Source organism: Mobula birostris, chromosome 4 (assembly GCF_030028105.1).
Source record: "Mobula birostris isolate sMobBir1 chromosome 4, sMobBir1.hap1, whole genome shotgun sequence".
In the NCBI taxonomy this organism is placed as follows: Eukaryota; Metazoa; Chordata; class Chondrichthyes; order Myliobatiformes; family Myliobatidae; genus Mobula; species Mobula birostris.
The window spans coordinates 95,309,175-95,323,762 of NC_092373.1; the positions used below are offsets into that span (position 1 = coordinate 95,309,175).

Consider the following 14,588-nt stretch of genomic DNA (forward strand, 5'->3'; position numbering starts at 1 on the left):
GAACCCAATTAATTAAATAAATAACACAAAAAATATTCTGGTTAATTTAATTATTGAGAAAAATTATCCAATATTACATGTATTTTCTGGAAAAAGTATGTGAATCTTTGTTTAGTAATTGGTGTGACTCCCTTGTACAGCAATAACTTCAACCAAACGTTTCTGGTAACTGTTGATCAGTCCTGCATATCAGCTTGGACGAACTTTAGGCCATTCCTCCTTGCAAAGCAGCTTCAACTCAGGGATGTTGATGGGCTTCCTTGTAAGAACTGCAGGCTTCAGGTCCTTCCACAACATTTCTATAGGATTAGGGTCAGGACTTTGACTCGGCCATTCTAAAACGTGAAATTTCTTCTCCTTCAACCATTCTTTAGTAGACTGACTTGTGTGTTTAGGGTTGTCATCTTGCTGCATGACAAAGGGTCTTTTGGATACGATGGGGTCTTTTAAGAGACTCTTAGATAGATACATGGAGCTTAGAAAAATAGAGGGCTATGTGGTAGGGAAACTCTAGGCAGTTCTTAGAGTAGGTTACATGGTCTGCACAACGTTGTGGGCCAAAGGGCCTGTAATGTGCTGTAGATTTCTATGTTAACCCACTTTCTCAAGCTTCAGTTCATGGACAGATACCCTGACATTTTCCTGTAGAATTTGCTGGTACAGTTCAGAATTCATAGTTCCATCAATGATGGCAAGCTGTCCTGGTCCTGAGGAAGCATTGCAGAACCAAACCATGACAATGCCACCACTCATGTTTCACAGATGGGATAAGTTCTTATGCTGGAATGCAGTGTTTGCTTTTACACCATTTAAGCCAAAAAGTTCTATTTTGGACTCATCCTCCACAGAACATTTTTCTAACAGCTTTCTGGCTTATCCATGTAGTCCTTAGCAAACTTTAGATGGGCAGCAGTGTTCTTTTTGGAGAGTAGTGGCTTTTTCCTTGCAGTCCTTTGTTGTTCAGTGTTTGAATACTGAATTTCCTCCATTTGTACACCATCTGCCTGACTGTGAATTGGTGGAGCCCAAACGCTTTAGAAATGGTTTTGTATCTTTTTCCAGCCTGGTGAGTGCATCAACTTTTTTTTCTGAGCTCCTCAGAAATCTCCTTTGATCGAGGCATGGTACATTTCCAAAAACTTGAGTGATGAAGACCCAAGTTATGCTCTCTAAATAGGGCAGGGCCCCCCACACTCACATCTGATTGTCATCCCATTGATTGAAACACCTGACTCTTAATTTCCTAGAGGCTCACATACTTTTTCCAACAAATACATTCAATGTTGAATCATTTTTTACAATAAATAAATGAACAAATATAATGTATAATGTTTTTTGTATTATTTATTTAATTGGGTTCTCTTTATCTAGGTTTAGGACTTAAGTGAAAATCTGATCACATTTTAGGTCATATTTATACAGAAATAGAGAAAATTCAAAAGGGTTCACAAGTTTTTTAGCACCACTATATGTTGAATGTTGTGGAGAGAGAGAGAAGTGGAGAGAATGAAAAGGAGTCCATGAAAAGGTGGAGATCAGGTGAGATTGGTTCTGGCCTACAGAGGCCATCAAATCCTAGTAACTCAGGGCGTATCTGGAGTATCAATATATAAATAAGAGATGAATGAAATCTGAAATTCTAGAAGAAGAAAAATCAGCTGGAAAACTTGAGGTTCAAGAAGGGAACAGAGGGTTGTCTGAAACCACTGGATTCATTGTTGAGGCCTGAGGTCCGTAATGTCCCAGTTAAGGTTGCTGTCCTTGCATTGAGCTTCATTGAAATGATGTAGGAGGCTAAGGACAGGCAAGAGTGGGAAGGGGAATGAAGTGACAACTAACTGGAAGTTGAGGACCACCGTTTCTGATTGGATGAATGGTTTTGTTCAGCCAGCTATACTAGAGTTGGAATTGACCATTTGTGGTGATCTGCATGGTGCTCTCTTTGTTGTGTGTGTGCTTATTTGTTCTTCATGAACCACACTAAATAAGAATATTAATTTTGTTAGGAAGCTGACATTTTTTGACAACTGGAGCTCATTGGCAGTTCACGTGGCGATGGATAACACAGTAATAATCGACAGCATCAGTGAGTATTACCACAGAATGAATCTGCAATATTCTGTATTTCTGCCATCATCCTGAGTTTGCACTGTTATTTTCTGCTGTTTCTGATTGGGGTGCGTGTGGGTTGTTGGGGGGGTTGTGGGGAGCAGAGGCAGGGTGGTTGCAAGTGCAACCCCAATTCAGATGTAGTATCAGAATCTTTTGAATGAGGTTTTAAACTTGGGCATTGCCTGCTGTTCCTGTGATTAGGGGAGCATAAATAATCCCTTGACAATATTTGAGGAAAAGCTTGTCTTGCATACTGTTATTACAGATCAAATCATTACAGTGCATTGAGGTAGAAGAAAATAAAATAATAACAATACAAAATAAAGTGTAAAGGCTACAGAAAAAGTGATGTGCAGGTAAACAATGAAGTGCAAGGTAGATTGTGAGGTCAAGAGTCTGTACAAGTCAACAGTATGAGAGGTCTGTTCACAAGACTGATAACAGCATGATAGAAGCTGTACCTGAGCCTGGTGGTACGTGTTTTCAGGCTTCTGTATTTTTTGCCCAAAAGGAGAGGGAAGAAGAGAGGATGGCCAGAGTGTTCGAGGCCTTTTGATTACGCTGGCCATTTACTGAGGTAGAGGGTATAGAAAGAGCCTTTTTTGTTTTGTTTTTCCAGAAATTAATTGCAAGAAAAACACTGGAGCCCAGGAGAACACGTATGCTTAGTTTTTACTGTAGTGAGCCACGTACATAGGACATGGTGGTGTAATTCACATTTTTTGTACTTATAACCTGTAATGAATTATGAAAACCACAAAACTACTCAATCTGCTGATCTGTCCCAGGCCACCAGACAAAGCCAACACTTTCATTTTGACCACACCTAGATGACTGGCATGTAGCTCCTCCAGCACTTTAGCTCTGAGCTTGGATGATGCAACTCTCGATCCCGGCATAAGACAACCTCCGTCAAGGGCAAGTTCATCTTGTCGTTGGAAGAAATGGGGGAACTGAAATTTCTGCTGTACATTTGAGCCATTTTGGGTTGCCATGTTGACCTGAAACAGTGCAGGGTCTTTTCTAGTTTCCTCTGGATCACCTCTGCCAAACGGAGATTTTCAATTTTCATTAGGGAGAATATGTCAAGAGAAGTGTCTTCTTTCGTAAATTTTTCAGGTATTTCTTTTTCCAACAATCCATCAGCATTTCCATGGTTAGTTGTCCTCTGGAATTGGATCTTCTAATTGTGTTCTCCAAGAAACACAGACAATCTCTGCATTTGTGCTGCTGCTGTTAGTGGAACACCCTTCTGTGGGCTGAAAATGGACACCAGTGGTTGGTAATCAGTAATGAGGGTAAACTCACTCCCATACAAGTACTGGCTGAAACATTTTACACCCCAAACCAGTTTCAAGGCCACTCTGTCAATCTGTGCATAATTTTTCTCTGCAATGGCAAGGGAACATGATACAAAGGTGTTCACTTTCATCAGTCGTAACAAGTGACACGACTGCACCTATACCATAAGGCAAGGTGTCACAGGCAAGTTTCACTGGACGATGTGGATCATAATGTGTGAGTACAGTGTCTGACGTCACCTTTTTCTTTACCTTTTGGAAAGTCACCTCACACTGCTTTGTGGATTGCCATTTCTTCCTGATTTGTAGTAATGAGTTCAAGGGATGGAGCAGAGTAGTCAGGTTTGGCAGGAAGCTGTTTTATTAGGTGACATATTCTAAAATGGACCTTAACAGAGATACGTCCTTTGGCCTTGAAGTATCAACCACTGCTTGAAGTTTCTCAGCACACTTCTGTGATCTTTGTGCATTGATGGTGTGACCTGTGTAAGTGATGTTTGGATTAAAGAATTCTCATTTGTTGCATTGTGCTCTGAGCCCATAATCTTCAAATCTTTTTAACACTGCTTTGAAATTTTGGAGATGTTCCTTGTCATCCTCACTGGTAACAATGATGTCATTCAGGTAACACGGAGTACCTGGACTGCCTTGCAGCACCTGGTCTATAGTTTACTGCCAGATTGCAGGTGCAGGTGCTACTCCAAAAATAATTTTATTATAGTGTTAAAGCCCTTTGTGAGTGTTTATGTTGAGAAACACTTTGGAGATAATTCTGAGGCTTCAAAGACACTAGTCAGGCCGCACTTGGAGAATTGTCAACAGTCTTGGGCCCCATATCTCAGAAAGAATTTGTTGGCATTGGAGAGTGTCCAGAGGAGTTTCACAATGATGATTCTGGGAATGAAGGGGTTAACGTGAGGAGTGTTTGGGCCTGTTCTCACTGGAATTTAGATGAATGGTGGGGGGGGGGGGGGGTGTTCTCATTGAAACGTACCAAATGCTGAAAGTACTAAATAGGATGGATGTGGAGAGGAAGTTTCCTATGGTGGAGGTATCCAGAACTAGAGGACACAGCCTGAAAATTGAGGGGCGGCCTTTCAGAACATAGATAACGAGGATTTTATTTTAGCCAGAGTAGTGAATCTGTGGATTGCTCTTTCAGACTGAGGTGGAGACCAAGTCTGTGAGTATAGTTAAAGCGGAAGTTGATAGTTACCTGATTGGTCAGGGCATCAAAGTTTATGGCACGAAAGCAGGTGTATGGGCTTGAATGGGATCCAGGATCAGCCATGATGAAAAGGTGGAGCAGACTCAATGTACTGAATGGCCTAATTCTGCTCCCATGTCTTGTGGTCTTACGGACTTTTCTTCCATCTCCTTCTGTAGGTAGGCCTTTACTGAAGTGATTTCCTCCAGAAAGGTTTGCAGAGATATCTTCTGTCCTGCACAGAGGGTGTTAACCTACTTTCAGTACTGAGTTGAAGGTGACCTTAAAATCACCATAGAACATGACAGACCCATCCTTCTTGGCTACTAGGTAAAGTCACCATAGAACATGACAGACCCATCCTTCTTGGCTACTAGGACCACTGGCGTTGTCTATGGGCTCCAGTCAGCCTTGGAAAGAATTGCTTCAGATTCCATGCTATTGAGCGCACTGACTACTTTATCGCAGATGGTATATGGAACCAGATGGGCTTTGTAAAACTTGGGTGTGGCATTTTCAGTTTTCCAATGCCATCTTTGAACACTTATGTAGCATCATCTAGTACCTTTCTAAATTTGCTTTCAGTTGAATCTTTGGTAGGGGATGTGGCATGCAAATATGGTAGATGGATCTCCAATTAAATTGTAGTTGACTGAGCCCATCATGGCCCCACAATGCTGGCCCTCCTGATTTTGTCACATACAAGCCTAATGTTGTTGTATTTCACTGTTGCGAATGTCATTCTCACAGAAGTTATTTTTTGTCCAGTATAAATTCTTAGTTAGATATCTGTAGACTTCACCTCAGTATCTTTGAAATGCCATTCAAATTCATTTTGTGGAATGACTGAAATAGCTGAGCAACATTGAATTGACATTGTAAATCTTAAGACTACCCAATCCTGTGTCAATCTGATCATTACCAGATTTTTCATCAACAGCGTGTAGATTAGCGCTATTGTGAAACTGTGACTTGACTTTTTATCTTTTTCTCTTCAGCTCATGATAAAATGGCGGAGCAGACTCGATGGGCCGAATGGCTGACTTCTGCTCCTTTGTCTTATGGTCTGCCCTGTAAAGTACATTTATTTTTGTCTGCCGGACATGCTCTTTGAATGTGTCCTATATTTTCTGCAAGTTTTGTCTTTAAACATGCAGTGGTATGGTGTATGTGAGCCCCTGTCATAACGGTAACGCAATTTGTTTTTTTCAGGCAGGTTTCTGCTTAGACATTACAATTTTGTTTACACTCACTTTCATTCCTGACTGCTACTCAACTGCATCTCTGCTGTTTCCATTGATACGGCTAACTCAACCACTCTTTGAAATGTGATTTGTGCTTCAGTTAGGAGCCATTTTGGAATGCTTTCTTGTAAGATTCCACAAGCTAAACGACCTCTCAGTGCATCATTAAGCCCATCACTGAACTGACAATCTCTTCAATTCAGCCACATTAGATGTAATGGACCCGCTCCCCCCCCCACTCCTTTTGATTCTGTTTATGAACCCTGAAGTGTTCTGCAGTCAACAATTGTTATGGTTCTAAATATTCCTGCATTATTTTCACGATATCACCAATGCTCATTTCAGCTTGTTTGGTCAAGGCAGTTAAACCCTATGCAAACTGTATGCTCTTCCACCAATTGCACTCTGCAAAACTGTCACTCATTTCTCATTGGCTATTTCATTTGCTTCAGAATACTGCCCAATTTGTTCAGTATATTTTATCCAGTTACCATTTGTGCATTTGAATGCACCTATCTTTCTGATATAGCCAGCCATTTTTATTATTTATTTATTATTATTATCGCTTGGTATTCATTCACTATGAATATGTGAATTTTGTCCACTTCCTGCCTTTTTTAAAACTTGACTTTTTCTTCCCCATTCCAAAGAAAAAAACAGTGCTGCACTTTAAAAAAAAATTCAAATGTCTCTTTATCTCCTTCTGGAGAAAAATACAGGACGGGCTGCAATTTTTTTTAAAAACTTGAATGCCTCGCTTTGCTTCAACAGGTAGGTAGATGCCTTGGGTTCATTTTAAAGTGTACTCATCGCTACTGTTGTGTTTTGTAACTCCAGAAACTAATAGGAAGAAAAACACAGGAGCCTGGGAGAATGTGTACAAAAGACATGGTGGCATAATGTCATATGCCATTCGCATACTTTGTACATATAACTTATAATGAGCTATGTAAACGACAAAGAATGCTTATTTAAACAAAATATTTACAATATTACTGAAATATTAAATACACAACAGAGTCCATGAAGAGGAGGCTGGTTTCCATGATGTGATGTACTGTGCCTACAACTGTCTGCAATTGTTTCCGGGTATGTGCAGAGCAGTTGTCATACCAAGCTATTATGTATCCAGGTGCAATGCTTTCTGGGGTGCAGCAATAAAAATTGGTAAGGATCGATAGGGACATGCCAAATTTCTTTGGAGGTGGTCCCATTGAATCCTAGGAATCAGTGCCTCCCTCTGCAACTGGATCCTTGACTTCCTGACTAACAGGCCACAATCAGTAAGGATGGGCAGCAGTACTCTGTTACAATTATCCTGAGCACTGGTGCTCCACAAGGTTGCATCCTCAGCCTCCCACTCTGCTCCCTGCACAGTCATGACTGTGTGGTCAGATTCTGCTCTAACTCCATCTACGTAGTGGCCGTACCTCAAATAACGATAAGTCATAGTTCAGGAAGCTCTTAACCTTAGCAAAGTTGATATAGACAGAAGCACGTGTACTGCCCCCCTTCCTGGAGTCAGTGACCAGCCCTTTTGTTGACATTGAGGGAAAAGTTGTTGTCCAGTTGCAGAGGGAGGCATTGACTGCCAGGATCCAGACTTTGGTGGAAGATTTGCCTGGATTTATGGTGGTATAGTATTGAAGTCAGAGCTGTAGTCAATAGACTGTCAGAGCTATAGTCGTGGACCTATTTCGGCAGTTGGCAAATTCTAGTGGATTAAGGTTGTTTGGAAGGCTGGAGTTGGTCCATGACCAGTCTCTCAAAGCACTTCATGATGTTAGATGTCAGAGCCACTGGGCAGTATTTTTTAAAGTAGATTATCTTGTTTTAAAGTCTTAAGGCAAGAGGTAACAACAGCCTGAAACAGGGACAGGTTAAAATGTCTGCAAATACCCCTGATAGCTGTTCCACATAGGAGCCAAAGGCACAGCTGGGGTCACCATCCGGGCCATATGCTTTCCATGGGTATGTCCTCTGGGAAACTGATCTTAAATCTGCAACATTACTGTTGATCCAGGTGATCACATACCCATTCCCCCCTGTTCAAAATGTATATCGAATGCATTGTTCATTGGGAAGGATGTGCTGTTGTTGGCGATGCTGTCTGACTTTGTTTTATAGTATGTAAGCCCTAATTGTTGCCAAATAATTCATCCAACTATTTGTGACTGAATCCTGTTACATCCATACATGTCTGCAGACTCCCTGGATAAGTTAGTGTACTTCACATTCTATTGTAGGTGAAACATTATGAAACTTTGGTCAGTGATCTTTCAGTGTTTCCCTGCTCAGGTTGAAGGGAGAGAGTCCAAACCTAATTTCTATCTTGCAATCAACAAAAAAGTGAAAAATCTTGTATCTCCATGTGGGTATTTGTTACTAAACATTATTTCCTATTGCCCACTTTCTCTTCATTTCTTTTATCTATATGAATTAAAGAAACTCTTTATGCAAATATGTATCTTGGTGTAATTCATTCTTGCTAGTGCTGGGAATATAGCCTAAATTGTTATAAATCTAAATGCTAAGGTATTATGACCATAAGGAGGGGTTGATTTTGTTTTTTAAGTTGCGCGCTGGCTGTGGGCACGGCTGGCAGGGCTGGTATTCAATGCCCTTGTAAAATTGGAGGTTTGTCACTTTGAACCACTTCAACTCTTGTGAACTTGGAGGTTCCCAAGTATTTTATCCAGGAACAGTAAAAGAAGAAAGCTGTACTTGCCCAAGTCTGCAAAGTGATTTGGGGTGAGCTGCCTTGTAACAAAACCGTGGGTTTTGAAGGTGCAGCTAAAGAACCCTTGACAAGTTACTGCAGGCACAGTGCATTGATGGGGCAGGTAGGGGTAGGGGCTGAATGGGATGCCAGTCAAGCAGAGTACTTTATCTAGGATGATATTGAGTCTACAGATGCTCGAATCTGGAGTAACTCAGCGGGTCAGGCAGTATCTGTGGAGGGAAACGGACTGTAAGCGTTTCGTATGAAGACCCTTTATCAGAACTGAAAGAGTGGGGGGAGATGGGCAGTATTAAGAGGTAAGGGAAATGGGATGGAGTAAGAGCTGGTAGATCAAGGTGAGCGGGATGATAGGTGGATAGGAGGTAACAAAGGGTCGAATCTGACAGGAAAGGAAGGTGGAGCGTGTAACCAGGTCAGGGAGGTGGATCTGCCAGATGATAACAGTTGGGGTGGGGGGAGGGCTTGGGAGTGTTATTGAAAGACGTTCATTGTGGCAAGCGAAGCATTTTCTGTCAGACACCGAACATGCCTTGTGGTTGGTGGAAAGTCAAAGATGAATTACTCATGTTTAATCCACAGTTTCTAACCTGATTTTAAGAAAACGGTTAAATAAAGCTGGTTAAGTATTACATTTATTTCTTTGTAATAGCTTCTCCCTTTTTGAAAGCCACTGTTTCACACTTTGCTTTGTAATAGAGATGCTATGCCAGTCTGAGAGTGCATATGGAGGGGCGGCAGCAGCATTTCCTCAAGCCGATGGGCCAAGACGGTTCAATGGGTATCCGTCGGGTGCAGACTCCTCAGAAGATGCATTGTCATGGAAACCGTTAGTATTGCTAATACCCCTGAGGCTGGGGCTCAGTGAAATCAACGAAGCATACATCAAAACACTAAAGGTACAGTTTGGTTTGCTTCCTGGTATTCCTGCCTCAAAAGTGTATGGAAAAAAGCAAATGATTGCAACTGCCCCACAAAGCTCTTGTGTTGATTTTGGAAAAGCATTGTATTTAGTGTGCCTGCAGTCTCTTAACAGAGCTGACCTCACCATAATCTCCCAAAGCCGCTCTTCCTCTGTCCTGCCAGGTGAGAACAATCTCAGCTGGTTTATTATTACCTATCCACACACAGCCAGGAAATCTGTTGCAATGTCATCTTTCCCTACTCTCCAGTGTTATCTTTCACCACTACCTCCTGAGCAAATAACTTCCACCTCACCTTTCCCAACAGAAGGATCTGGCTTTAGTGTTCTCTTTCTCATCCACTAACATCATCGTAGATACAACTCTTCTAGATGACACCCAGTTCCATGTCACCAGTCAATTCACTGCTTTGTCTGATGGCCAGCCTGGGATAAGCAGAAATACTGAGAATACTGAAGCCACTGGCTTCACACCACATGGGGAATTCAGTTCCCTAGCCACTGATTCCATCTGTCTCCATGGTCATTGCTTGACCTTCAATCAGACCTTTACATCCCGGTGCCAAGCCGCAAACTCCACATCCTTTCTGTGGGTCAAGACCTTCTAATTCCACTGCAGATCATCTCTCCCTCACCTCAGTTCTTCTTTTGTGTCAGTACATACCCGTGAATGGCTTTGTTTCAGGACATGACTATTCTGATGTAGTTCTGGCAGATAACCATCTTCCATTTCCTATAAACAGGAGACATTCCTATTCCCTGCTAACATCTTCTAATTCTCACTGTTCACAAATCCATTTACCCATGGCCCTGTGCTTATCCGCAACGTGCTGGTTTTTCAAAGCCTCATTTTCAAACTCTTACTTTTTTTTTCAAATAACGTACCCAAATCTGAAATTTTCTCCAGCTCTATAACCTTCCAAGGTATTTGCTCTTCTTCATCTCTGGCCACTTTCACCTCCCTGATGTTTTAATCAATCCTTATCTTTAATCGCCCAGGCCTCACTTTGGGAATTCCCTAAACTTCTCTACCCCCTTTCCTTCTTAGAGAGCTTTCTGCTATAATACTCCTTTGCATGGATCATTGCCTTCTACTCTTCAGCCCACGCTCCCTCCTTGGTACTGCATCTGTTTCATTCTCTTCTCTTTCAGAAATGCTTTATGTTGCCACAGTCTCTAGGAGTCATTGGTGGAAAGCCAAACAGTGCCCATTATTTCATCGGCTATGTAGGTCAGTAATTAATGAAATGTATCTTTATTCCTGTTATCTCTAAATGGCTGTGCTATTTTTTAGTAGATTAAAAATATTAATAATGAATAGTTTACGGTATGTATGAAGGTAAGTGATAGGCATGTCAGAAAATGAACTTGTGGGTTAAGGAACAGTAGATAATGGGCAACAAGTAAAACTGCAGATGCTAGAATCGAAAATAAAAATTGGGACAGGAGATTGTTGCTGAATGGTTTCAACTACCGCTAGACACAACACTGGTTCGAGTGAACAGTTTTTAAATAGCATCAGTTGCGTGCGTTTGAGTTCAAAAAGCACCGATTTTTGTCACTGATAGTTGGCAGAAAATAAGCAGCGAGACAATTCAGAACGGTTTTGCTTGCAGTGGTTTCAAGCATTCATGCTTGGAGCTGCCAGAAATGGCTGGAAGTGAAAATGAAACTATTTCACTATTTCAACAAGATAGAAACCACAAATAATTTGAAGGTATCAAATTCTTTGAAGTTTCTACTTTGAAGCAAACATCTTGAATATTACAATGAAGAGTTATAGAAAAATACAGCACAGAAGCAAGCAGGCCCTTTGGCCCATCTAGACCATGCTGAACAATTGAAACTGCCAACTCCTATTGACCTGCACTAATGGAGTCGTAGAAAACGAAGATGCAATCATCGACAGCAGTGTATGAAGACAGTCCATTATCTGCACTAGGTGTCTGTGCTGATTTTATTCATTTACAGTCAAAAGAGCATGAAGCAGATGGATTCTTCCATCAATAAGTATTAGGAACTAATAAGCAGTTTTACAGTACTGCGGTTGTATTGGTAGTGTTCTAATTTGTTCTGTATTTCAGTTAAATACATAATTTCTTACTCGGTTTGTCCGTTTTATTTTTAAACTATTTTCATGAAACTTTGGTTAATTAAGGCAGCTGCTTAATTGGACCAAATGTACTGGTCCTGATGTGTCCCAATGAACCAGAAGCCAGAATTTCCAAAATACTTGAAAGTTCAAAGAAATAATAATGATAATAAGTAAATAAGCAATAAATATTGAGAACATGAGAAGAGTTTTTGAAAATGAGTCCATTGGTTGTGGGAATATTCCACTGATGGAGCAAGTGAAGTTGAGTGAAAGTATCCCTTTGGTTCGAGAGCCTGATGATTGAGGGGTAATAACTGTTCCCGAACCTGGTGGTACTTTCTTCCCGGTGGCAGTAACAGGAAGGGAGGATGTCCTGGGTGATCTGGGTCCCTGTTGATGGATGTTGCTTTTATGTAGATGTGCTTTATCCGTGATGGTCCGGGCTGAATCCACTACTTTTTGTAGGATTTTACATTCAAGGGCATGGGGTGTTTCCATACCAAACTGGTGCAGCCAGTCAATATACTCTCCTACACATCTGTAGAAGTTTGTCAAAATTTTAGATGTCATGCTGAATCATCACAAACTTCTAAGGAAGTAGAGGTGCTGCCGTGCTTTTTTTGCAATTGCACTTATGTGCTGGGCAGGTCCCCCAAAATAAAAACATCTAGGAATTTAAAGTTGCTGACCCTCTCCACCTCTGATCCTTCGATGAGGACTGGCTCATGGACCTTTGGTTTTCTTCTCCTGAAACTTAAAATTAGCTAGGTCTTGCTGACACTGAATATAATGTCTGTGAATATATCCCTGGGATCCTTAATCTTGTGGCACTGTAACATTAAAGCCCACAATGTTTTAATGAACAAGTTACTCTCTCACACTAATCATCTCATTGTCCCTTCCACAAATAATGACTTGTTGCAATTCTGTGACTAGGCTAATTTCAACTAGATACAGCAAACCATACACATGTCCAGACTTGTAACCTGTTAGTGATTTTATTGAATGGATCCTTATGTAGCCATAATTATAAACATAAGAATTTTTATGCTATTTGGTTCTCAGAAGATGAACTGATCTATCTTGACCCACACACAACCCAGCCTGCGGTGGAGTCATTTGAAGACTTCTCTATACCAGACGAGAGCTTTCACTGTCAGCACCCTCCCTGTAGAATGAACATCGGTGACCTGGACCCTTCCATTGCAGTGGTAAGTTCAGTAATTCAGGACTGGCTGAGCACTGCCAGTCTAAAGTCTTTAAAGAAAATGATTAATCAAGCAGGAACATCAAGCCTTCTCACTATCTGATCATGGCTGATCTTCTCTACGCCAGTGTCATTTTCCTGAAGTAGCTTGCTTTGTTTGGAGGTGATTCCTTTTTCAAAGTTCAAAGTACATTTATTACCAAAGTATGTATTCTATACACAACCCTGAGATTCATCTCCTTACAGGTAGCCACAAAACAAAGAAACCAAATAAGAGAGAAAACCGTTAAACATCCAATGTGCATTAAAAAAACAAATCATGCAAACAATAAAAGTAAACAAATAACATGCATGAATGTGAATCCACAGCCAAGAAGCCAGTCATCACTACAGCCACAGCCTCAGTTCAGTGCAGAGAAGAGTAAACTTCGTGGAGCAATGGGCAGCAAGCTGAACTCTGGACAGTCCCTTGCTTCTGGCCCTAACATACTAATCTTTTTGACCTGGCCTTAAATTGGCCAAACCTTGGCTTATTCCTCACTCTCAGGCCTGAACCACAGGTGGTTGTACAGCCAGTTTAAAAGCTCAACTCCAAAAGGGAAGTTACAGGCTATTGATTGCTGTGATCATTTTCGAGAAAAGGTGTGAGTTCTTGTTTCCCCTTCTAACTTCCATCTCCTGTTAAGCCCATATGTTAAAAAGCACTTAGCATCACTTATCCCTATTGAATATAAACCATGCTGAGCTATTTATTCTGATGGTAACAGGAAATAGCAATGAAATGCACTCTGGCCTTGGGGAATAGGTGGCAAAAGACAGAATACATTGCCTTTGGGACTTAGTCCTGCTTCTTGTTCAAACTGCTGGGGTAATAATTGGTTCAAGTGTGCCTAATGTAAGAGAGTTTGGGACACTTAAGGATATGCCTGGTATTGATGCACAAGTAAAAAGTTGAATTTATTTGTATTAAGCTTCCTATTCTGTACCTTAAAGATGTAATACTCCAGACTTCCCATCCCAGTTGCTGATTGCAGTAAGCAGACAACACTGGGGATGAACACATTTGGATGCTGAGTTCCAAGTCATTCAGGACTTATTCATTGCGGTATATGATAGAATGGGCTTTGCCTCTATTGTCTGTACATCAAAGCTTGTCTTCAAATATGTCCCTGATATACAACACTGCAAAAGATGGATCATTTCCTAAATCTAGGCAGCCACCTTTGATGGTGTAATATAATTTTGCCAGCACAGTCTCTAGGTTTCTGAGGGGAAATGTCTGAAGATCGGGACCCCAAACTTGCTTCAAAGCTGCTGGTCTATGAGCTATTAGTGTTCCCTACCCTCCTGTGACATGGGCAACTTGTATTGGAGTTGCATCTCCAGCTCTGCTTTGCAAAATCCCTGAGTAAGATACATTTCCAGCCTTGATGCCCTAAATACACTCAGGTGGCCTCCAGTACAGATCATACTGAGCATTAAGCTTCAAAAAACAGACCCCTTTTCCAAACTTTCTCATGGTAAAACACTACCAGATGCGCAGAGCAAACAAAGATAATCCTCCTCACTGCCACCTTCAGCAAGCCTGGATGTCAAAGTCAAATAAACTTTATTATCAAAGTACCATAGGATTAATTTTCTTACAGGCATTTACAGGAAAATAAAGAAATATGATAGAAGTTATGAAAAACTATAAATACTGACAAACAGCTGATATGCAGAAGACGACAAATTGTGCAAATTAACAAAATAGATCTATG

The 14,588-nt window shown here is 41.0% G+C and overlaps 1 protein-coding gene across 1 annotated transcript in view; it reads left to right on the forward strand.

Annotated features, from left to right (window-relative positions):
- The window catches only part of atg4b (autophagy related 4B, cysteine peptidase), a 72,194-nt gene that overhangs the window by 45,850 nt on the left and 11,756 nt on the right, over positions 1–14,588 (forward strand). The window contains exons 7-10 of the mRNA XM_072255810.1: positions 2,007–2,086; positions 9,304–9,503; positions 10,679–10,757; positions 12,687–12,832. Coding sequence (XP_072111911.1) covers positions 2,007–2,086; positions 9,304–9,503; positions 10,679–10,757; positions 12,687–12,832 — 505 coding nt within the window. The remainder of the gene's footprint in view (positions 1–2,006; positions 2,087–9,303; positions 9,504–10,678; positions 10,758–12,686; positions 12,833–14,588) is intronic.